This window comes from Rhinolophus hipposideros (assembly GCF_964194185.1).
Source record: "Rhinolophus hipposideros genome assembly, chromosome: 4".
NCBI lineage: Eukaryota > Metazoa > Chordata > Mammalia > Chiroptera > Rhinolophidae > Rhinolophus > Rhinolophus hipposideros.
Window position 1 is genome coordinate 107,676,215 of NC_138050.1, and position 25,676 is coordinate 107,701,890.

Here is a 25,676-nt window from a genome sequence, read left to right on the forward strand (position 1 = left end):
CCCTTCCTCACCATTTGCATGTGGCAGAGGCATGGGTAGGTGTGGGCATGACTTCACCCCCAACTAGCAGCCCCAACATTACAAGAATCAAGTCTTCTTCTGAACAGTGGCTTCATTCTTTATCAGACAGGACGTCATGAATACTTTATTGCAGAAATCCCAGGCTGAGGGTGTAAGGCGCCAGGAGCTCAGGAAGGAACCATGGCTTCTGTGGTGACAGCTGGCCGCCTGTGTGTCGGGAAAGGCCCAGACACATGCACGGCCCTGCGGTGACACGGAGCAGCAGGATGGAGATGGCACAAAACTCTTGCCGACAGTATGTCCTGAACCACACTGCTGCTGGTCAGCGTGGCGATGTCACTGGGACAGGAACAGCGGCCCCTTTCTCCGGCCGCGGGACAGTCTCAGCTGGTGCCCTTGTGCTAATAGAAGTCTTCCTCATTCCACTGCTCGTCATGGGGACAAACCATGGTGGCTCCCAGCACTCAGTCCGGCGCTGAGTCAGGGTCAGGTTTTCTGTCCCTCGCGCTCACCGAGTTCCATCTAAGTCTGTCTCCAAAGCACCTGCCCCTTCCTCAGCACGGAGCTGGGGCACAGCAAGGGGTTCTGCTTCCCCCATGGGCTGTCTCCTGCTGCCACCTGAGGGGCCCCTCTCGGCATCCCTTACACTGGGAACAGCCCGGGCTCCCGCATGGCCCCAGGCACCAGTGTTCAGCGTGGCCTGGCACTGGGCTCTCTCTGCACTTCCTCTCTCGCACCTTGTCCCGGGCACCTGGGCACCTGGCACAGCTGTGACAGCACCAAGCGCAGGTTCCCGCACCTCTGGCCACGCAGTTCTCTGTGTCCCCTGGTTCTGCAGTAGCATGCTGGTGCCAGCCTGTACTGGCTCACGAAAGCCGGCTCTGCAGCTGTCAGGAACTCTGCAACCAGCTGACTTCTCCTTGGCTTGACGTCAATCTCGTGGGACACTGACAAACGCTACCCCAGGCCTGTCCCCAGAGAGCCAGTTTCTGAGTGCTGGGAGCACCGTACCTGGGTAACTGCCACTCCTCTTTAAGGCCCCGCTGCGTCACGCTGAGGCCATGCTGGGTGCACATCTGCTGCATGTTGGGCCTGCATATCAGGGCCGGTCCGTGCCACCCCCCGGGGCACTACAGCCTGATCTCCTGACCTGTAAGCCGGCCCACAGCAGGTGTCCTGAGTGAAACAGCCATGGGGTCACGTGCCGAGAAGGTGAGGGAGACACAGACGCGTAGCACCCCCACACCTCGCAGCATAAGAAGCAAGTTCACTTGTTTTACAAGCAAGGGGACATCAGTGCTGGTGTCATACAGATAGACTGCACACATTCACCACATGGCTGTGAGTCTTGGCCGAGGCTTCGCCATGAGAGGGGCGTTGGGCCTCTGGCACTCGTCACAGGCCAACGACAGGCCACACACACGGGCTCCACTGGTCACAGAAGCACCAGACATTCTGAGGATGAAACACCAGCCTTTCTGTCAGACTGAGTCATAAAAGGGAAGATCGTCAACTCAGCACCAACACTGCCGAGGGCCCCGCAAATGTCCACACCAAACTGTTTCTATGATTCTGGGTTCGGGCCCGGGGCGCCATGAATAGCACCCCACACACGTCTGACTGCACTGCAGGTCGCCCAGGGCACTTTTCCCTGTGGGTTGAGTGGGACACTGACGATTCACTGGTGACATGCTGGACAGTCACAGGGGACACAGCCTAGACATCCCGCAAACCGAGGAAGGTAAGGTGAGTATATTTACATGTAGTTGACAGGTATTTAAAACCCAGTAGTCTCACGGCACACAGTACATCTTAATTTTATTTCTAATAAGCCACGAAGAAATTAAAGAAAAACTGCCATTTTTTCCAGAAAAAAATTTTGACTAGCAGAAAGTAGTAGCTTGGTGATGACAGCCATGGTTTCTGTCCACTGCCGCAAGGTGTCCCCCTGTTGCTCCTGGAAATGACATGGGAGTGCGGCCTTTGTAAGCCGTGGTGGCTCTTTTTCCCAGAAGCAGCGTGACGGGGGCGCCCAGAATGAGCCCCAGCGCACGCAGAGCCGTATATGGACGGAGCGACTGCGGGTTCCTCATGTTCTGAAAGCCCTTCCTCACTGGGACCTGTGGGGCTCCCCGGACGATGCGAGATTTGGGTCAAGGGCTGTCTGTCCGGCAGCCCTTCTGAGGGGTGTTGTCGGCTCACTGGGGAAGTGTCAGCCCCATGCACTGAGGCTGCCGGGAAGAGCTTGACCCCACGACCCCACGCGGCTGGGCCTGGTGGCAATGACCTGGAGGCTCCAGCCCCACCTGCTGGGGTGGCCCCGTCACTGACTGTAAACAAACAGGTGGCACAGAGCCCCAGGGTGTCTGGCTGAGCTGTCTCCCATCTCACGGGCCGCTGGGCGCCACAAGCTCATTCCACTTGCTTCATGTCACCTTCCCACCAGGTGACACCTCACTGAGTGAGTCCTGCAGCTGGATGATGACCCCCCCCCACAGGCCCAGGACACCAAGCTCACCACAAAAGGCACGCGAGGGGCACTCAGGTTGTGCTGAAGACACCCAGCACTCACAAGGCACGCAGGTCCCGAGGCATTCCAAGGTCTCCGTGTGATGGGAGGACTGCTGGTTGTCACTGAGGCCGTCTCGGCTGACGTGTCCCACTCTGACTCTCACACCGGCACCTTCTTTCCCCTACTCGCCAGCGTGACTGTGTGGGACCGTCACCCCCAGCTGAGGCAGTGTGGTGATGTTGCAGAAGAGCCAGCTCCGAGACTGGGTTGGGGTGTGCCCGGCCAAAGGCCACAGCCCCCCAGTATCTCCTCAGCGTGGCTGCCAGTGCCCTGGAGGGCCAGTGAGGTGAAGCACGGTCCACTGTCCCCCTGCCAAGGCCGTGTGAACAGAAAAGAGCTCCAGAGGCGGTGAGGGGAATGCCACACACTCCTGCTTTCTCTTCCTCTCCCCACTGGGACGTGCTGGCCCCACACTGGAGGTTCTCTGCTGTCAGCCCTTTCTCTCTGAATCACATGCCGGCCCTGCCTGCAGTTCCCAGCTGCGCACTCTCTTCCGTGGGGAAGCTGACCACTGAGTCCACTGCGGCCACCACAGACCACACTCCCCCAGAGCTCACTGGCTGAGGTGGAGCCAGCATTAGGACCAGCCATGCGAGGCCAGATGGCATGTGGGGCACACACGGCCTGGCCACTGCGCCCAGGCCTCCACAGCAAGCCCTCTGCATGTGTCTTCCAGACGCCTCGCCTGTGGGAAGGGCCGGGACCAGAGAGCTCAGGGTCACTGTGGTGTCACATCCGTGGCTCTGTTTAGCTCGGTGACCTGAACTGACTCCAGACCCATAACCAGGGAGTCACTTTCACTCTGTAAATGCCATTTAGGTGGCAAGTAGGTGGCCAACTTGGTGAGGTATTCCCAGGTCACCTGGAAACAACTTCCCTCTCATGGAGTCTCAGGTTACAAAGGGAATAAAGGGAATGGTAGCCCCATCAGAAGGCAGTCTGCAGAACAGTTTAGACTGTGGGCATTAAGATATCTGTTCTGCTTATTCTTTCTCTTCACAGGATGAGAGAGAAATAGAGCACAGCCTAAAACATGGACTTAGTCAATGGGGTAACACTTTTCTTGCTGCAACTCATCACCAGAATAAACAAAAACCACAGCTGCACCTTTTCCCCCATGTTCACTGTCGCCAAAGAACTGTGAGCTGGGGTGCTCACAGCACACAGCACATAACAGCAGAAAGACCCAAGCAAGAGGAGAGAAACACCCTGGAGAAGCAACTAGATGAATGGAGGCAATCCTGACAAATACAAGTGAGCTGTAATTTACTGAATGTCATTTTAACCCCAAACACCCACCTAATTTTCTTTAAACGTAAATTAATTTACCACCTTGTCACCCATGGAATTTGTTCTCTGCAATAACAACTATAAGCCATTAAAGGGTCTTTGGTCTTATTCCATTTTAAAACAATTAACGCCTATGAAAAGGTGAAGAAAAAGCATCTTTCCGAAAGCTTAGCAGTCTTCCATGCACACTGAGGCGAGATCAGCACTTGTGTGGTGTAAAAGCTGTGGCCTCACCACTTTGAGGCCAAAAAATTCCTACCTGCGGCATCTGGAGGTTCTGGAGCTGCTGCTGCCATGCGAGGACCGTCTCCAGGCGGCAAACCCACACGTTGATGTTGCCAACCAGCACGGACTTGCCAACCCCTCGGATGAGCACGCACAGCGTGGAGCCCAGGTCCTGCAGGAGCCCTTTGATGAGGCGCGGGTTCTGCTGGTCGTGGAGCACTGGGGCGACAGAACACAGCCAAGGACCCACGGCTACCACCACCGTGGAAAAGAACCGGTTTCATACCCCGTGTCCGACTATGGTGGACTAAGACGTGGTATATACAACCATTCGGAAGGAGTCCTCACACCAGCTGCCATGGGGACGGACCTGGAGGATACTCGGCCGAGTGACAGGAGTCAGCCACAGGACACATTCTGGGAGTCTCCTTATATGAGATCCCTAGAGGAGTCAGATTCAGAGGGACAGGAGGTAGCTGGTGGGTGCCCAGGCTGGGGAGGGGAGGCGAGTGAGTGTTTAATAGGGACAGAACGTCAGTTTAGGACAATGAGAAAGTTCCACAGACGATGGTGGGGATGGTTGTATAGCAGTGTGACTATGCTCAATGCCAGTGAACTGTACGCTTAGAAATGAGTATAAGAGCTAATTTTATATTATGTATACTTTGCCACAGTAAAACAGTGATTTAACTTCACTGCAACTCCAAACTGGCATCATTTCTGAGATACCACAAATATAAGGTTACAAAAAAAAACTTTAAAATATTTCCTGAAAGTGTATTTTCGGTTGAGTCTACAATTTTGACTTTAAAATTGTCAGTCTCTATTTTCTTTTATACTTACAAAGAGAACTGATATTTAAAAATGGTTTATATTCATAAATTCATATATGTGCATAAGCTTAGGATGAAAGTTAGAGTTCCATTATTTTTGGCCACTAATTAATCAATACAGACATTAAACTACAAAGAAAACTATAGGTTTACTTGATGCCAGGTAAGATTTCACCGGTTAACTTTACTTTCTTATTGGAATGTAGTCCTTTGTATGCAAAAGCAAATGTTAAAAAAGTAAACAACAGGAACAGAACGTGAAGACCTGGGGGGAGCAACCGTGATGCTATCACAGCAGACATTATTGTTTCAACAGTACACATGCTGGGGAAAAATGAGATATCCCTTCTCCTCACAGTAAATATCATTAAGATTTAGACGATTAAAAATATGGATCATCCTCTTACCCTTTTGAACGATTTTATCCAAAATGTTGAAGTAATTCTTTTGTGCCACACCACTCAATGAAGTTAACTGGGATTTTGCAATTAGCTGCAACAGCTTAAAAGAAAGAGGGAGAAAACTAAGCATTCATCTATTTAATACAGAAATACAAACCACAGTGACCTATACGCAACAGTGTGAGAATGTGCGAGGGACCGAGGACGGAGTGCGGCCGCTCTGGCTCTTCCTCCTGCGTGAGACCGCGTGTGTGACGGGCCTTAGTGCCCAGTGACCTTCCGAGGACGTGACACTGGTGACGGCTGGCTCAGCATGTCTGGCCCACTCTCAAAATGCAGATTCCAGCCTGTTTTTCCCCGAGGAATGTTATCTTCATCTTGTCTTTAAACCGCTGTCTAATCCTACTATTCTGCACTCCTCTTTGAAGACAAACATTATCAATGTGCCTGGTGTCCTCTGGCTGTCCTCTAAAGCTGTACTTTTCTTTCTAAGCCTTTCAACTCACAATTACTATTCCTTTGTTCTCAGCTTTCTCAGTTCTGCCGCCTCAGTCCCCTTCCATGGTGTCCCAGGTGCCCGCTCCCGTTCCTTCAGCCCCGTCACATCTACCACAGCCCTTCGCCGCCTCTGTCCTTCATCCGTCCGTCCGTCCGTCTCGCCCACTCACACTGATCTATCTGGTTTCCGGCCTCCCCGGCCTGTTCGTGTTTTCCAACCATTGTCTGTCCCCACCGTCCCCGCCCCACTGGTGAGGGTCCTGCTGTCTCGCAGCCCTGGGGAGGCTTCTGCCGGTCCCCACGTGGCCCCGAGTCTCGACCCTGTCAGGAGCCTGTGTGTGAACACTCATCTCCGAGTGAGGCAGGTTCTCAGACTGGTGTCCTCAGGAGCTCCAGGGGGCTCCCCAGGCATTGGCAGCCCCATGTTGTCCTCTCCCTTTGTGCCGGGAAAGCTGGTTCTCACAAATCGGCTCATCTGTGTAGTCTCGGTGACCACAACCCACTTCTGCATAGAACTGGGTCTGTAATTTCCTTGCTTGCTGCTGTAAAGCTGGGAACCTCGCACCATGACATCTGCTGAACATGCAGCCTCCCCCTGGATAGCATGTGTCTGCTGGTGTCACCCGGGTCTGCCTGGTGTTTGTGCAACCCAAACACATGCCTTCCTCCTCCTGTGCGATTCCCGCCCAGTCTCAGCTGCCTCTGGTGATCCTTCAACACACTCCAGGATCCTAAAGTATGTCTGCCTACTGTTTCTCTGAAAATGGAATTTTTCACCCCTTCCCATTTCCCTTGCTGCCTTCGTTGATTTCCAGAAAAAGAAAAGAAACTGTTAACCCACATGCTCACCCAGCCAGATTGGCTATAGCAGTCCAAATTAACATTATCAATATGACAATCACGTTGGGGAAAAATCCTCCTGTGACTTCTAATGTATCCATGTGAAAAGCGCTCTGTACGGCAGTAACTACAGAAAAATGACACTTCAGCGCACTGGCCAGAGACAGGTGAGCGCCTGCCCAACACACCCGAACTAAACACACGGCTGACACGTCAGGCCTGCTCCTACTCCTTTCATGCCAGCTACGCACCGTTATTCAATGTCCCCCTTGCCTGACCGCCACCACAGCCAGCAGTGTTTTAATGGTGTCACACCTCTGTTCTGCCCCCGCATTACAAACCAAATAGAGACAAAGGATTCAGCCAACTGAGTGAAGAGATGGGCTGCCGTGCTAACGAACGCGGGACTGGGAAGTACCTGAGGTGTGTGCAGCCACACTGAGTACTGACCCTCGAGATGCAGGCACATCTCGATGCACCCAGCCAGGCGCATCGTGTAAACCCCAAAACCTTCCCACCTGGCTTCTTGCTCCAATGACACGTAAACAAGAGGAAGCACATGAGAGTCTGCAAACACACTGTTCTTCTTTTCCTCAGAGAACGACGAGGAAAAGGAGGAGAGTCACACAGCCCTGTCCTCACCCCTACGAGAAGTGTGGGGCCTGGGCCGGCGTTGCTTGAGTGCAGAGGGTCTCCGAGCGCTGCCCGAGGGGCCCCGCGGGTGCCCGCAGTCTGTTCCTGCTGCAGCCTCACTGAGACGGACGCTGGCCACGCTGGGCACACAATGCTCACACTCCCATCAGCGTGCGACAAGAAACGCCGATGCTATGTGACACATGGACTCAGGAGCAGACCTGAGGATTCCAGGGTCTTCTGTTATAGCCGATATCGGAAGATGTGCAAAGGTGAGAAACAACGCTGCTCTTTATTTTTAAATAAACAGGAATATTTTGTAAAAGTTTTAATTCCAATAGATGTAACTCACAAAACCAAAATCTCTTCCAAAGAGTGAAAAGTACCACAGAGCCTTCACAAACAGGGACGACGTGTCCTCCCGTCATCGACATAAACTACAGTTTTCTAACACCGTGTAAAAATTCTGTGAAAAAGACCTGAAGTCGCCAGCAGAAGGCACGGGCGCAGCAGCTGTCTTAGCTAATTATCCACAAGGTCTGGGTGACAGTGAACCCCCCACACCAGCATGCAGAGACACAGGAGGCAAGAGAGGCAAGGTTAACAGATGACAAGGAAAATGTTAGGTTAAAATGGTGGTTACGTGAAAAGGGCAAAAGACAGATTTACAAAGAAAATAGAACCAGACACTAGCCTCTTTTTAGATAAAGATATAGGGCAAAATCTGTTGGAAATTTAATAACCATTACCTGAAAATATAAATACTGCAGCAGACTTTTATATATCTCTTCAAATTTCAAAATTCTAAAGAAGGATGTGGAAGAATTAACTAACAGAACTGCCAAAGCTTGTTTTATACATAAGCAGAAAAATGACATCCTTCAAATAGAGAATGTGCATTTTTTTCGTGTCAACAGAATGTTCACAAAAATCAATTATGGAAATGGCCACAAAGGAAAACGTGACACATTTCAAAGAAGCAGAGACCTTACAGGCCAAACTCTGATAAGACAGTAAAACCAGAATTAAATAAAGCAACATACAACTGTAGCTATGTGAGATTCAAAGTGCATTCCTAACTATGATCAGGAGAAAGTGAGAACTCCACATATGTGTGTGTTCACGATGGGTCTCATGAGCATGCGGGGTAAGACCCAGGTGCTGCCGTTTGTACCTTCCAAGTCAGCCTGACACAGTGTGGACAGTCCATTCTTCACCGAGCAGAGAGACTCAGTGGTTCAGTCTTCACTTTTGGGCTCTTTTACACTTATAATCAACAGTAAACACTGAGTGACTATTATACAGGCACTAGTTCCAGTACTTGACACCATCAGCCTGCCTAATTCTCAGAGCACACGTATGAGACGGGTACTGTCACCCCTCTCTTCAGTGAGGAAACTTGAGTCCCCAGATGTGGAGAAATGCCCTGAACTCACACGGCTTCCACGGTTTTTATGGAAACTGAACTGTTACACAATTTATCATTTCAGTTGTGTTCAAAGAACTCTTAGTTGCTTGCTGTGTTTAGTCATGCTCTACAGTTTTCTTACTGACAGGATAAATATGCTGGAAGTTAAGGAAGACAAAGACGGTACCGTATACTTGCAGACCCTACAATAATGACAATAATTCCAAAATTCTAAATAACTTGGACACACTTCTGTTGGCGTGCCACTGAATGAAGGAAAGGCCAGCATGGCTAGTGTGTGCACATAAGCCAGACCCTCCACTGTGATCGCCGGTTCATGGTGTCTCTCCTGAAAACGTCACAGCTACAGCATCACATTTAATCCTGCTGAGGTTAAGCTGTCTGGCTAAAGAGCGTGTCCTTCGATTGTAAGCAGGTCCCACGCTGTCATTTCTTGTCTTTCCTCCTACATGAATCTTATTTTTAGGACATTAACACATTTCATTGTACAGTTTAGACCAACACATTTAAGGGGAAAAATTATAGGAAACGCCTAGAGTAGTAGCCGACAGCCAATTCCCGAATTAACACTAAGAAAGTTCTTTTAATTAAATACATCTTTTTTGTGCTAAGGAACTCTTTTGGGAAGAATCTGTTTTATAATAAAGGATGAAGTTCCTCCATGTCCAAATACAAAGTTTTCTTGCAAAGAGAAGGTGCCTAAAGGTTTAGTAAACTAACTGGCAAAAATGTGATTATTTTAGAGAGTCCAACTGGCCATTCATACTTGAGGTAGAATTTGTGGAGAATATTTAACAGTGATGAACAACTCACAAAACAGTGCATGTGAGCGGTGCCTCATTCATTCATCTTGAAGTTCAGCTCAAGAAGAACCAGAAACGAGTGTTTTCCAGGTCCTGTGTTAGGTGGCAGGGGTGACGGGGTCACTGAAGAGATTATTATACGACAATAACGTAGCATGTGATTGGGTCCCTTAACACAAAGTTCAACACAGCAAACAAGGGCTTAATTACTAGCAAGACCAAAAATTTTAGAGTTCTTTTTTACAGTGTTATTGAACTCAAAGGCCCTTATTTTAAAATGTCATATGACATTCAAAAGTCACTGGATTTCCGTGAGAGGAAAAGTTCGTAGAATCCAGAACAAGAAGGCCTTAATAGAAGCCCCCGTCCGTGTGAGGACAATAGCACCCAGTCTCTAGGTCGGCTTCTCCCGTGACTTGTTTCTTGACTTCACTGGATCTGCGCACGACTGCTGTTATGCCTTTGTCTAAATCCGCCCAAATGGGGCCAGCGTGTAAGCAGAGTGTGTTCTGGGCGCTTGCACGGCCTCCCGGCGACAGCCCTCTGTGGTGGACACTCGGCCTCAGTGTCGTGTCAGAGGCTCAGGGCCATGGTACATGACGGACAGCTGCTGCGGCCCCAGTGCCCGTCCCAGGCCTGCCGACCACTGCATGCAGGCCGTCCTGACTGCAGCCTCACTCCCAGTCCCTCATCGTGGGCCGAGGTGTGAGCTGCTGAAGCCACACAGTATCAGTAGAAACAAGAAACAAGTTTCAAAATCTTCAGTGAACCAGACATTCTAGTCGCTTGCATCTTTTTCGTTGTTTTCATGTCTTCGCTGTTAAAGGACCCATGAAATACTCAGGAGACAGGGAGGACTTCATCTCCAAAAGCAAGTAGCGTTTAAACAAGCCTTGGGGGTTACAGGGACCAAGGCAAGTGAGTGTCCACAGGAGGAAGTCCCAGGACATGAGAAGTCGTGTAAAGGTCAGAGGGAGCAGTGGGGACCAACGAAAATGGCTTAGCTTCCCCACCATGGGGACACAGTCAAGGAAGGGGCCGGACCTTCCTTCTTGAAGCTGGTAAGACCAGTAAGAAGCTGGGTGATATTAGAAAACAGGACATACTTCTAACAGAAGAGAAACCTTTGTCACTAAACACACAATAGGCATATTTTTATATGCCTATAACTCCAACACTCATTTTGCTGGGTCAGCTTTTCGACACAGCCACGTGCAGAGGAACAGGCCTCTGAGTGGAGCACAAAGGGGATGGGAGGTAAATACTTACTTTGACCACATAATTGAACCTGCGGACGTCCTGAATGGCACTTGAGAAGTCCAGGCGGTTGAAAGCTTCTCCCAGAGTGCAGTAGCCATGCCGCTGGAAGCAGACACAGGACTGTTAGAACTCGACGTCTGAGCCACTTGGTCACAGGGCATTGACAGTTAAGGTGAGTGAGTCTGTGCAAATTGCTTTTGTAGATTTGGGCAAAGGACATTTGTTTTCATTATAACTTATTCCATATATAGATGATGGTAGAGTAAAATTATAGCATTGCTAAATGTCAATCATTTGTGGAGAATCGAGACAGTCTGCACTGAAATATAATGGTACATTAGGTGGGAGGGCAAAGCAAGCCTAAAATCATAAAAGAAGTGAAGTATTGTAGGCTATGCAACTAGAAAGACATAAGGCAGGGGTCTGCCTTGCTGTAAACATGCAACTACTGAATATAAATACATGTGTGCAGACATCCGATTCCTCTAAGGAGTCATGCAGGCCTGTGGGTCTGGCAGTCTGTCCCACACACAGGTCAAGGGCGGGAGGCATGTCAGCAAGTGGGGACGAGTTCGGCTCTGCAAACAGCCGCCTGGGAGGAGAGGGCAGGACGCAGTGGGATGTGACGACGGGCAGTTTCCAGGTGGGAGCAGGGGATGCTTAGCCCCCCAAACCCAAGAAGCTGGTAGTTAGACCCACAGGTCCAAGAGTCAAAGAAAACAAAAGAAACACAGGACTTCTTTTTAAGTGCAGAAACACTGTTGCCCCGTTTCAGTTATCTTCCCTTAATGATATACCCTGTATTCTATGTGGGTTTGCGTACATCTGGACATTAGGCTTTAGGGCTCCTTTCAACACAATCTTCTGTATTTGAAATGTGAAGAACATTTAAAGAGATTTTCAACTCAAGAGTTAATCAGATAGATAAATTGGGGAATCGTCGCAGAAAACATGAGGTGAGGCAGGAGAGAGTCTAGAGAAGAGGTGAAAAGCCTTAGTCTCCTGTAAAAGATGCACAATGAGGGCTAATTAGTCTCGTGCCCAGATCCCAAGAACAGTCCTAATGTGTGCACCAACCAACAACATGCATTTACTTAAAACATTCAGTACATATTGTTACTGAAAATCTACTATGTTCCTGGGAGCTATGGGGGAAGCAAAGGTTTGATAAAGTCTGAAATTAATCACAACTGATATTTCTACTTGAACTTCTTCCCAACGAACAGACCCTAAATGCTGGTGTGGCAGACTCTTCTCCAGGTAGCCACCCATCTCACAACAGACCTCTTCTTTGGGGAATTAAATCTGACTCACAGAGCGAATTGCAAAGGGCATGTCTGAACCACATGAGCAGCCCAGCACCGAGGGGGCTGGGAACCACGCCCACGGGAAGGGGCGCTCAGAGGCTGCAGGGCAGCCGAACTCAGCGACGTCAACAGGCAGCAGGTACCTGGTCTGCATCAGGTGAGAAGACGAGACATCTGGTGAGACCAGACACAGTTGGAGAAAGAAGGGCCAGCTCCCAGCTCCGAGTCCTGCTCCCTTCCTGAGCCTGGCTACTCTGTTTCTCAGGGCCACACACCATCTCTGCAGACTCTGTAAATCCCCCTTCTGGTGCTTACATTGGCCTAAGTTGGATACCGTTTCTGTCATCAGTATGGTAACAGAGCAAATGAAATATTTAATAGTCTTTCATAAGCTCAAACTACTTCAGATTCTGCCAAACTCTTTCTTCTAATGGTGTGTGAGATTGTGTGCTAAGGACTGGCGTCGTTTCATCCCATGTAACAATATGAACTATCACCAAACAGGTCCAATAAGTTTTCTGTCTCAGAATCTAACCCTTAACCTCATAGGAAGCAGGGCTAGTTTCAGGACATCCATTATTAACACTTCTGGAACATTTAACTAATGCTAATGTATACTGAACAATTGCTCCCTAAATTATTTCCCTCAACTGCTATAAAACAAGGCAAATGCAGAGTTTCTCAGAACACAGAAAGAAGGAAGTGTCCCCAGACACCACGCAGAAGAAAAGGAGACGCGGAACTGGAGTAAGCAGGCTGTTTGGTGGCTCATAAAAAAGCTTCAGCCAACTTGGCAAAAGAAAGGAGGGGAAAGGTTCAGATTGATCTTTGCAGAGTCACAGTCAGTTACTAACGTCGTATTAGCAACTCTACATGTTAAATGAGGGTTTACATGTTCTCATGGCTCCCCAAACACAGAAGGGCCACCAACACCTCCCTGCTGGTACCAGGGACTCAACATTCAACATCTTTGGGGGAAAGGTGGGAAGACAATATCAAACTATCTCACGGCCCACATTTATTCTGAAACAGGCTTTTTGTTCATTCAGATTTGAACTGGAGGCAATAACCATACACCATGCACACACGTTCGTACGTACACACTCACATACACACACACGTACGTACACACTCACATACACACAAGATTCAATGTATCAGAGATCATCTGTTAGAATGTGATCCACAGACTTGATATTGAAAAAAATTATGTTATATGACATATTCAACAGAAACAATACAAAATATGCTCTTTTTTGTAACAGAATACTTACTTCTCTTGTGCTTTCTTTATGGACATAGATCCATTTTTCACGATAAAAACCTAGAATAAAAATTGACTTTGTTTTTAAAAACCTGTGTATCATTTCAAAATGAAGATTTTCAGGAACTTAAAATAGTTGGATATGCTAACAAAACTATCTAACTATCGTATAGATAGGAGATATTTTTACTTGGCTAAATGTAAACAGAATTGCTTTGTTTCCTAACATCAGTTTAGGAGGTGCTGAAATATATCATTATATGAAAAAGTGAGTTAAGGCAGTACCAACTCTTAGTAACGTATAAGAAAATTAGTGTCACCAACGACTGCGGTGACGTCAAAGTAGATTGGTATAAAATGCACTTATTAACAAATGATTATGTACCCTGACAAAACATTCCGTTCTCTGTCACTGCTTTTATGCAGTGTTCGATTTAAGTCAAATTTTTCACAAAACTCAAATCCCAAAGCTTCCGGGATCATGACAACCACTCCCCAGAGGACCCTATCTTCTTCAGCAGACAGAGTGACTGAAACATTTCTCAGTAACTCATGGATGTGCTTCAGAAAGTCAGCCACAAAGTCAGTGGGCTACACTGACATGTGCTGTCATTTACCGTCTCTCTCATCTTTCGTTTCATTGGATAGCACTGTCAAGGCAATTTGGTATATCAAACATATTCAACAAGTATAAAATTATTAATGAACGTGATCTTACATTGAGTATTTGTGTCGTTTCTAAAATGGCCCTTTTTCCTTTTTTTAGATGTATACCCATGCTCTTCATTACTGAATATTTCTTCATCTTCACTATTTAAGATTCTGCAATAAAGATACATTTGATTAAAATATTTTTACAGGGAGATCTTCATTTGACTGTAAAATATGATAACAGATATTTGGTTTGCATTTAAGGAAATCAAAATAAAAATCATGTTATAAATTATGAAAGCAACCAGTTACTTTTCAAAGCAGCACATCACAGATTTGAAACTACAAGGTTAATGTCTAATGTGTTCTTTTTGTTTTGAGAAATCTGACATTTATCCTGGTTCTCTCAAAAAAGTTATAGAGGAAGTACTCAACACGCTTTAGAATGTCCCAAGGGTTTTGATACACTCATCCAAGGTAGTTTCAGACTTCAAAATGCCTTTTGAAAACATGGAGGTTATAAACAAAACTATAAACACTCTGAATAAAAGTTAATATGACAATATGATACCCGGCATTGACTAATGACTTGATGTATCCTGATCCAACGTGCAGTCAACACTCAACATTTCTGTTTATCTCCAATATTTTCAAAGACTTAATTAACTGGAACTATTACTGCATTATAACTTTTCCTTGTTAATTAATCATCAGCCAAATAATGCTGTTAAGGCACTTAACTGAAGGAAGATGAAGTAGAACATTAATTTTTCCCATTTAATACACCTAATTAAAAGCTTTCTCAATTTTTATTTTACTTTTTTTATGAAATAATGAAATTAAATAAGGCAATAACTAATTAACGTGAACACATTTGCTTTAAAGTTTCCTCCTTGTAGCAAAAAAGACTAAACAGCAATCCACCCCTCAAAAGTACACATGCACAAAATGTTAAAAATGTTTTTTTAAATCTAAAAATGACTTTATTTCACTCTTATTTCAAAGAATATTTTTGCTTGATAAAGAAATCTGAGATAACATTTAAAAAAATTTTCAGTCCTCTTAAGACACTGTTCTATTGTCTCTTTAATTGTTTCTTCTTCTTTTTAGTTTCAGGTGTACAAAACAATGTAATAGACATTTCACCCCTCACAAAGTGATAACCCCCTTCCCCAGTCTATTGCCCCTCTGACATCGTATGTGTCTACTACAATTCCATTGACTCTATTCCCTATGCTGTACTCCATATCCCGTGACTGTATATATATATTAAATTATATTATAGTTGACATACAATATAATTCAGCTTCAGGTGTACAGTGCAGTGATCAGGCATCTACACCATCTCCCTGAAGTGGTCTCCCTAATAAGAAATGTGCCCATCTGACAACCTACAAAATCTCTACAACATTATTGATTATGTTCCCCAAACTGTCTTTCATATCCCTGTGGCAATATTGTAGTTACCAATTTGTGCTATCTAATCCCCTCCCCTTCTTCATCCCCACCCGCCTGCCATCTAGCAACCATCAGCGGTTCCTCTGTATCTCTGAGACTATTTCTGTTTACTTTGTCATTTATTCAATTCTTTAGAGTCTACAAATAAGTGAGCTCTATGGTATTCGTCTTTCTCTGTCTGACTTATCTCACTCAGCATAATGTTCTCTAGGTCCATCCATATCGTTGCAAATGGTAAGATTTCATCTTTACAGCCGAGTAATACTCAATTGTATAAATGAACCACAGATTCTTAATCCAGTTGTTTGTAGATGGGCATTTCGGTTGTTTCCAAGTCTTGGCTGTTGGGAATAGCGCCCAGTTCTCATCTTCAACACTGATAATGGAGTGTTTCCTCCTGACAGCAAAGTGGGGCTCTGGGGAGCTGAGCCATCGGCAAGCCCGGGGCCGACCTGACGCTCGGAGCGAGGGAGGGAGCTGCACACAAGCTCCTACAGCCAGCATTCACTTTGAATAAAAACTGAATTTGCCCAACTGTCAGAGCAGACTTAAACAGCACTGGCAACAGTTACAAATCATCCAGACAAGCAAAAGTGCACTTAGAAAAACTAACCACACAACATCCAGTGGCGGGCATCAAATATCACCAATCCAAGGGAACCAGCTGATCCTGATTGTCTCTCATATTTAATCTCAGGCCAGTTTATTATCACTGACTTGAATACTGAATGTAGAAGCTTTCAAACTTCAACAGCTTCTCTAGAGACAATCACAAACACATTAAGGAAAAAAGCAGAAACACACTGCTCTCCAGAAACTGTCACAGAAACGAAACCAGACTACAGGGGAGCAAACAGCTGACAACAATGTCATAGAGAGAGGGGGGCAATCACCCGTGCAGCAGAGAAGAGGAATCCGGCAAACGCCTGAGACACCTGCTCTGGGATGGCCGGCCCTCAGCTTGTCCCATGTCTCAGGGAGGACAGTCCCTTTTACTCCTGGCTGACACAGGGGCAGGACTGGCTGCAGGAACCGCATTCTTCTAGCAAACGTGTCCGCAGAGCATGTGGATAGTAGCTCCTTCGGGGCTCCTCACACCAGTGGACACCAAAGGCAGGCGTGGCCAGTGAAGGAGCTCACCAGACTTCACAGGAAAGCCCGGGGACCAATGTCAAACATACCACCTCATCTGAGTCAACACAGAATAATCAAAGGAAAATGCCTACTGTAAGAAAGTTAGTTGCTATTTTTACAAAGCATTTTAAACAGAAAAAATCCGCATTTTTTTGTGGTAGTTATATTGTCAGGTTAAAAAAAAAAAGTAAGTGTGTGTGTGTGTGTGTGTGTGTGTGTGTGTGTATGGGGGCAAATAAATGCTTCCAGAATTAAAATATGTAAAAATGTTATTTAAGCAGGCCTGAAGTGAGTGCCACCATATATATTCAAAATGTTAAAAATACAAACTGACCCAAGAATAACTGTACCCACTAGAGTTGTGCTGAAGAATTGAAAGAGAGATAATAAGTTTTCCAGACAAGGAAAATCTAAAGGACTTCACTGCCACTAGACTAGCCTTACAAGAAATGTTAAAAGGACTTCTTTAAGCTGAAAGGAAAGGGTGTTAAATAGTACCAAGAAAACATATTAAAGTATAAATCTCACTGGTAAAGGTAAATAAATAGTAAAATTCGGATAATCTAATGTTGTAAAGGGGGTGGGTTAATCACTCATAAAGCCAGTATGAAGGTTAAAGACAAAAGTAGTAACAATAACTGTAACTACAAAAATCTGTTAATGGATATGCAAGATAAAAAGATGTAAACTGTGACATAAAGAAACAAAACATGGGGGGAGATGTAGAGTTTTAGAATACATTCAAATTTAAGTTGTTGTCAACTTAAAATAGACAGTTATAAGTAAGCCTTGTGGTAAACACTAAGAAAAAAGAAAAGATACACAAAAAATGAAAAGGGATCTAAGCATACCACTAAATAAATCATGAAAGGAAGAAAAGGAACAAAGGAATTACAAAACAGCCAGAAATCAATGAACAAAATGGCAATAAGTACATATCGATCAATAATTACTTTAAATGTAAATAGACTAAAATCTCCAATCAAAAGACATACAGTAGGGCTGGCCCAGTGGCTCGGGCGGATGGAGCCCCTGCTCCTAACGCCAAAGGCTGCCGGTTCTATTCCCACATGGGCCAGTGGGCTCTCAACCACAAGGTTGCAAGTTCTATTCCTCAAGTCCAGCAAAGAATGGTGAGCTCCGCCCCCTGCAACTAAGATGGAACACAGCACCTTGAGCTGAGCTGCCCCTGAGCTCCCGAATGGCTGTCGGCTGGAGCGCATCCTCTCAACCACAAGGTTGCCGGTTCGAATCCCGCAAGGGATGGTGGGCTGTGCCCCATGCAACTAACAACGGCAACTGGACCTGGAGCTGAGCTGTGCCCTCCACAACTAAGATTGAACAAATAAGATTGAAAGGACAACAACCTGACTTGGAAAGAGTCCTGGAAGTACACACTGTTCCCCAATCAAGTCCTGTTCTTCTTCCCCAATAAAATCTTTAAAAAGAAAAAAAGACATACAGTAGATGAATGGATTAAAAAATAAGACCAATTTATATGGTACCTACAAAGGACTCACTTCAGATGTAAGGAAACACACACACTGAAAGTGAAGGGATGGAAAGAGATATTCCATGCAAATGGAAACCCCAAAGAAAGTTGGGGCAGCTATAATTACATTTAAAATAGACCAAAATAGGCTTTAAAACAAAGACTGTAAGAAGAGACAAAGAAAGGCATTATGCAGGGTCAATCTAACAAAAGGATATAACATCTGTAAATATTTATGCATCCAACATAGGAACCCCTGAATAAGTAAAGCAAATATTAACAAAATTAAAGAGAGAAATAGACAGCAATACAATAGTAGTAGGGGACAGTCACAGCCCACTTTAATCAATGGACAGATCGTCCATACAGAAAATCAATATGGAAACGCTGGCATCAAATGACATGTTAGACCAGATGGACTTAACAGACATATACAGAATTTTCCCTCCAAAAGCAAGAGAAGACACACTCTTCTCAAGCTGCACATGGAGCATTATCTAGGACAGAGCATATGTTAGGCAACAAAACAAGTCTTTAATAAATTAAGATTGAAGTCATCTCAAGCACCTTTTCTGACCATGATGGTATGAACTAGAATTCAATTACAAGACTAAAACTGGAACTATCACAAATATGTGGAGATTAAACATCATGCTACTGAACAACCAATGTGTCAAAGAGGAAAACAAAAGAGAAGTTAAAAAAATACCTTGAGACAAAGGAAAATGGAAATACACCAAAACTTACAATGAAGCAAAAGCAGTTCTAAGGAGGGTCATAGTGATAAGTACCTACCTCAAGAAACAAGAAACATCTCAAATAAACAACCTAAATTTATACCTTAAGGAACTAGAAAAAGAACAAAGTTCAAAGTTAGTAGTAAAAAGGAAATAAAGATCAGAGCAGAAATAAATGAAATAGAAACTAGAAAAAAACAATAGAAAAGATCAGTGAACCAAGAACTGTTTATTCTTAAATATACACAAAATTGACATTTAGCTAGACTCACCAAGAAAGGAAGACTCATGAACTATGATAAATGAAAGAGGAGATGTTACAATTCATACCACAGAAATACAAAAGGTCATAAGAAACTATCATGAACAATTACATGCCAACAAATTGGACAAACTAGAACAAACAGTCAAGTTCCAGAAACACACAATCTACCAACACTAAATCAAGACGGGAAAATCTGAATAGAGCGATCACTAATAAGAAGACTAAATCAGTAACCAACATCCTCCCAACAAACAAACACACAGGACCAGATGGCTTCACTAATTAGTTCTATCAAACATGTAAAGAATTACTATCAATCCTTCTCAAACTTTTCCAAAAATTAGAAATGGAAACATTTCCTAACTCATTTTACCAGTCCAGCACTACCCGGAAACCAAAACTAGACAAGTACATCACACACACACAAATTATAGCAGTGTCCCTGATGAACAGTACATTAGCAAACTGAATTCAGTTGCTGAATTCAGCAACTGAATTCAGCAATACAGTAAAAGGATCATACACCACCATCAAACGGGATTTGTTCGGGGAATCAAGTGTGATCAAATGTATTAAAATTATGCTGATGGGAATTACTTTGAGCACCTCTTGTAATTGCAGAAGTCAAACGTGACTTGTATTCATCTTTTGTTATCTGTATATATTGAGTATCACAATTTAATACAATTTTCCTTTCTTAAAATGTGTATACATTTTTTGGCATCCTCTGCATATAGAGCGGGATGTAGAGTACAGCATAGGGAATAGAGTCAATGGAACTGTAACAGCTATTAATACATACGATGTCGATCGTATGTAGAATGGAGGGGGTTATCACTTAGTGAGGGGTGTGAGTGTCTAGTTATTATGTTGTTTTTGTACACCTGAAACTAATAAAAAGATAAAAATTTTAAAAGAGAAATTTATTCATCTTATGTAAGCCACTGTTATTATGGGTCTCTGACACAAATTGCCAAAACTGTATCTTTCAATTTCCTCAGCTATAAAGTGGGTTTAATAATAATAATAATAATACCTATCTCTCAGACGACTGTCAGGATTAAATGTTTTAACTAAAAAGAAGAAAGCATAACTGCAGAACCAGCTCAAACTGGTCCCATCTTGTTTCTAACCAGATGCTGAGTTGCCTTTCAGAGATAACAGACCAAACCCCCAAGTCAGGCAGCCAAAGCTTGGGCAGTGTGGGCAGCATGGACCGCAGAGAGAACTCTGACCTCCAGCCGCTCCCAGAACCAGTATCCGCCTACCACCCTCACCTCCAGCACCGCATGGAACCCAAGAACAGGACGTGACCAGAACTTGAACTCCGGAACCCTTTCAGAAGCAAAGGATCTGCTGTCTAGGAAGATCTGGCCCTGAAGTCCCTGACCATGTATTTCTTCGTGTAAGTGGTTAGATGCCAAAACCACTCCCACTGAAACCTGCCCCACCAGCACTTCCGCATGCCAGCCCGTCCCGCTATCCCCAACCCCATGAGGAGAGGGACTGGAGCCTTGCCTCCTGCCTCTGTGATGGTGGGCGTCACAGTGAAAGCCCTCTCTTTTCTCAAAAGCTGATGCCATATATTGCCTTCTGTGAGTGTCCGGCAGCGAGCCCTTAATCCATGACAAAAGCAGCACCTCTGTGTGGGGACCAGGCAATCTACTGGGCTTAGTCTTTAGATGAACAACTTGCGTCCTCACACCAGCCTAGTGTGTGGACAATTCTCAACCAAATCTCAAGTCACAAAGCTTTCCAGCGACTTGAAAACTAGATAAGACGTAAAGGTTCAGCAGGCTCTTACAGGACCCGGCTCCTGCTCAGCGGTAACTTACAAGCTGTGATCGAAGTTCCGCTGGTTATTCTCTCTTTCCAGCTCCTGACTCCAGGACTCACACCTTTTCCAGCCATCTTCTGTTTTAATCCAGCTCCATCCAGGAGACCTCCAGTCCTGACCCAAAAATGGCATAGTTCTCCTATTAAAAAGTTAATTTATGTTAAAAAATATATACGTACAATTCACTGGTTTCTTTTCACTCACAACATTTATTCATTAATTTAAAAAATATAGTTCTCACTTAGTATTTAAATGTCTGCATGGGCCTTAAATGCTGGCTAGGCTTCGTGGAAGAGGAGTGAAGATAACACAGACCTCAGCCGTACCAGACTGACGAGCTCGGTGAGTGTGGCTGGATTCACCAGCCCAACACTGCACATGCTGTGAGGTTCACCAGAGGTGACATCTCCGTTCATGCCTGAGGGACATGTAGGAGTGAGGGAGTGACGAAGGAACTCTACCAAAAGAAAATGAGAAGCAAAGTGGCATGAAACAGATTTCGTGTTCACCAACTGTTTGGCTGAGTTAGGCCAAAGCTCACAGTATCAGTGGGGGGTAGGGGGATCGGCAAAAAGTGCGGGTGTGGCAAGAAGTGGGGGCGCTTCAGGGAGAGATCGAGTCAAAGGAGCTGGAGGGCCAAGAAAGGAGCTTAACAGGTATGTATGTGATCAGATTACACAGAGCCTGACAAAGACATTAGGGTTACACTGTGGGGAATAGAGGGGGTACACCAGCTGGAAAAACCAGGACTGGAGCCTACTGACCAATGGCCTTTAAAAGGTGACAGAGCACTGCTGCAACAGGGACAGTGGGAAGAGAAGAGTCTGGAAATGTTCAGGAGGTGGAGGCAACAACCACCCAGGGATTTCCGTCATGCTCATGTCTTCTGCTCTCTCATTCAATGCCTCCAAGGGAAGCTGGCTACAAGGTCCTGGAAGGACCACGGGCAAGGGACAGTCCTGACCTGGCTGCACGTGGGAGGGGAAATCGAAGCGATAACCCAGACTTGGATTCTGGGTACGTGACTGCGGGAAGAAACAAAGAGGTGATGGTTTCAGTTTGGGACATGTCTGTCAAGTTAGCTATGCCCCTTGTGGACAGGCACTGTACTAGATTCCAGGTGTAAACATTATGACCTAAAAATGATGAAACACACCCTGTTATCTTCATAAAGCTTACAAATGGGTGCAGCCAGACCTCAAACACCAGCTCTTCCACTGCCTGAAATCACCTTCCTTTGATCAGCGGTTCTCAACCCCTGCTTTACATTAATTAAGTCTTGGAAGGGTTTAAAAAACACAAGTGCTTAGCCCATCCCAGACCAGTTACATAGTATGAGTGTTAGCAGTGATGGCTCCGTCTTTTTTAAAGGTCCACCAGTGGTTCTCAAGCACCGTGAGGGCTAAGAAGTGACTCAGGTGTTCACACTACATATTCAAACTGCACCGACCCCCCCAAAAGGCTTCCCTGACCTCCAGGCCAAACACCCTGGCTGCTCTTCTGCTCGTCCCATGGTCTGTGTCACCAGCCTGTGTCCTCACAGTAATAATTGCTGTCTTCTTCCAAGAAAATGCAATGTCTTGTTCAACTCTGTATTCCAATTACCCAATTGACCATTGCCAGCCAGGCACACAACAGGAGCTCAGTAACACTGAATGAACGCATGCACACAGACCTATGGCCCAGGAGACAGAGTAAGGCCAGAGAGCAAGATAGGAAAACCATCAGCACTTAAAACAGTTATCAAGGCCATGCAAAGATATCACAGACAGAGTAGGAAAAGAAGAGAGCCAAGGGAAAAAGTCTAAGGGACACTGACATGAATTTAGGGACAAGCAGATGAAGATTAGCCAAGAAAGGAAACTGAAAAGAAAGACACACAGAGGTAGGAGAAGCAGGAAGTCAAGAAAACAATGTATTTTAAGAAAGAAATGATCGACGAAAGAAGAAAATGTTATAAAGAAGCCAGTACTCTAAGAACTAAAAAGTATACACTGAATTTACCCACAGAATGGAATCTGATAACTCAACCAAAAATAGTTTCAGTCCAGTAATATTAACCTCATGTGCACAGTAGACGGGGTATTTCACTGATGTGGACTATTTATATTATAGAGTATGTGAGAGATGAAAGCGTTCAAAATACTATCTCCCTACTCTATTTAGTGTAACTAACAAACAAGGTTAGTACGTAGGCATTATTACTGGCTTTAAGGAGTCAAAAAGTTTTTCAGAAGTAAATTATAAGCCCTCAACAATATTCCTGGTTCAACGACAAGAGCTCAACTCCTGAACTGATATATAAAATGAATGATTACGTAATTTTCCTTTGTACCAAGAGGATCCCTAAACCTTGCTAAACTTAATTGATAATCAGAAAGCATCTTTTTCAGTCACATATTGATTAATTTAAATTCTTTCTTTAGAAGAAACTTAAAAACCGTTCCTTGAAACTATTTTGACAAGGCTCATCTCACAGGTTTGTTTCACAAGCTGATCACCCTAACATGCAAAAGCCACCACCCATGACCAGCCAGTCCACTGAATTATCTGAGACTGTCTCTGACAGGATGCCCCCGATTTTCATGAAGCTTCAGATACTGGCCACGGAACACTTACACAAAAGAAGTCCCACGATGTAGCAGATGACATTTAAATGGCAAATGTAGTCTCATAAAAAACACGTAACAGAAAAATGTTAGAACCAACTCTGACAACTGTCAAAAGTATCTCTCAATATCATACTAAAAGTGTGGATTCAGAATTCTCTGACGTAAACAAAATCAAGTGGCAACCGTGCAGAGTATCGTATTGCTCAATAGACCGAACACAGGACGACTTCCGTCACAAGCATTCAAAAAAAGCATTCGAGGAGACAGAACACATTATTATGCTGCGTGCCCCTTTCCTAAGGGTGCACCATCTAGCTAGGGAACTAAAAAACAACAGCAAAACAACTGAGAAGCCCAACACACACACACACACACACACACAATATAATATGTAAATATATTTAAAATATATAAAAACATAGACAGATGCGCAATTTTGTAATAGGAGTGCTGAGTAGTACAGAGAATGACTCAAAGAAATTCTGAAGAAAAACAAATCATCTGGGAAACCTCTGAGGGGAAACTGGGACTTGAGCCTGACCTTCAAGCACAGTTAGATCTTAAGAGAATGGAGGCAAGGGAAAAAACACCAATCACAGAAATGGTGGGTGAAAAAAATACGAAGATGGGAATGTATGGGACACATCTGAGAATAATAAGTAGAAAAGGAGGGCCGAAACAGAGAAATGGACAGGCAGGTTAGCACTTAGCAGCCAAAAAAGGTGACGAAGCCAGACCTGGAGAATGTTGCCCATCAACAGAATTTGGAATTCTATGAATAATCGCAAGTTTCTGAGCTATGCCTCAGCATAAGCAGTTGTTTGGAGAATCTGCCAGGGACTGCAGGATAGACAGAATGGGAGAATGGATGCAGAAAGCACAGCTAGGAGGCAACAGAAACTGCCTGCTGACACCTCAGCTAACGAAACGTTTTAGAACTGTGACACACACACTGTACTTACCACTTCGCCACGATATCCGCTCACCACTGAAAGCACTTACACTCACGCCTCACATCAATCCCTGCCACACTGACGCAGTTCCCAGTGTAAAGCTGAGTCAGCTTGGTGTTTCCAGGAAGGGAATCGATTCTTTGACAACTACCAAAACTCTACAGATACTTCACTTTCACTTTAACAACTGCAGAAATACATCCATTACTCTAACAAGATCCCTGAATTACCTCATTCAGTCCTCACACTACCCTACAAGGTAGGAAATGTTCTCATCACCATTTTACAGGTTTAATTCTCTATTTTATGGATGAAGAAGCTGAGGCTGAAACTTTGGTAGAGCTGGCATTTACACTCCTGGAATCCTCCTGCAGAGGCCACACTGTCACTATATTTTTATAATAGGAACTCCTGAACATCCAATGAAAACAGATGTTATAAAACTGCAGTCATTTGACATCATTTACATTACACATTTCACCAGAAATGATCTAAAGTAATAATTGATCTAAATATAAAAACATTAAGGAAAACATGACAGGAAACAGCTAATAAATTCTAAAAGGCTACAAACAGTTTTCTATTTGTTTTTAAGTTAGATGAAAAGGAAACGGAGTAACCAGTTTACAGCAGTTATTTAGGCTGATCTTCAAAACAATAAACATTGTAAGTGTTGAACAAGAGCTGGAGCAATAAACACTATAAATATATAAGAACAGGAAAAAAAGAACAAACAAGTCATAACGAAAATAATAGTAAGGCGGTTTCAGAGAGAGAAAAAACTGGCCAAGGAGTTTTTACCCCCCCTTTCGTATTATTCATAAAATCTGAGAAGATAATTTTCATTGTTCTAAGAAAGAATGACTGGTTCTCAATTTGACAAGCATCTGATCTTCATTGCTTTCTTTCTCTTCTAAGGTTTCCAAGTAGCAGGGCCAAACGTCCATATGGATTACAATCTGTGAGAACAACCTGATCCAGAAAGCACATCGAGAAACGGCAGGTCGCGGGCTGAGAATCAGAAACGGGGTTTTACTGGGAGACGCTCGGCGGGAGCGAGAGGGAGCCGCGGGGGGCGGACGGGCGAGAGGAAACGCGCCCCTTCGGCCGGGGCGGGAGGGAGTGGGCGGGGCCGGCGGAGCGGGAGGGAGTGGGCGGGGC

The 25,676-nt window shown here is 45.0% G+C and overlaps 1 protein-coding gene across 16 annotated transcripts in view; it reads right to left on the minus strand.

Annotated features, from left to right (window-relative positions):
* Positions 1 to 25,676, minus strand: part of FBXO25 (F-box protein 25) — a 55,409-nt gene that overhangs the window by 14,236 nt on the left and 15,497 nt on the right. For 12 of the 16 annotated variants that reach the window (XR_013993183.1, XM_081045673.1, XM_081045672.1 and 9 more), the window contains exons 2-7: positions 20,949 to 21,089; positions 14,095 to 14,198; positions 13,387 to 13,436; positions 10,815 to 10,907; positions 5,349 to 5,442; positions 4,143 to 4,327 (exon numbers count right to left, since the gene is read on the minus strand). Coding sequence is in view for 15 of the 16 variants with exons in the window: in XM_081045673.1 (XP_080901799.1) it covers positions 4,143 to 4,327; positions 5,349 to 5,442; positions 10,815 to 10,907; positions 13,387 to 13,436; positions 14,095 to 14,198; positions 20,949 to 21,082 (660 nt within the window). In the remaining variant the exon portion in view is untranslated. Of the gene's footprint in view, positions 1 to 4,142; positions 4,328 to 5,348; positions 5,443 to 10,814; positions 10,908 to 13,386; positions 13,437 to 14,094; positions 14,199 to 20,948; positions 21,090 to 21,191; positions 21,408 to 24,524; positions 24,596 to 25,676 lie in introns of those variants that run through there. The other 4 variants (XM_081045675.1, XM_081045670.1, XM_081045677.1 and 1 more) reach the window with 3 other exon arrangements.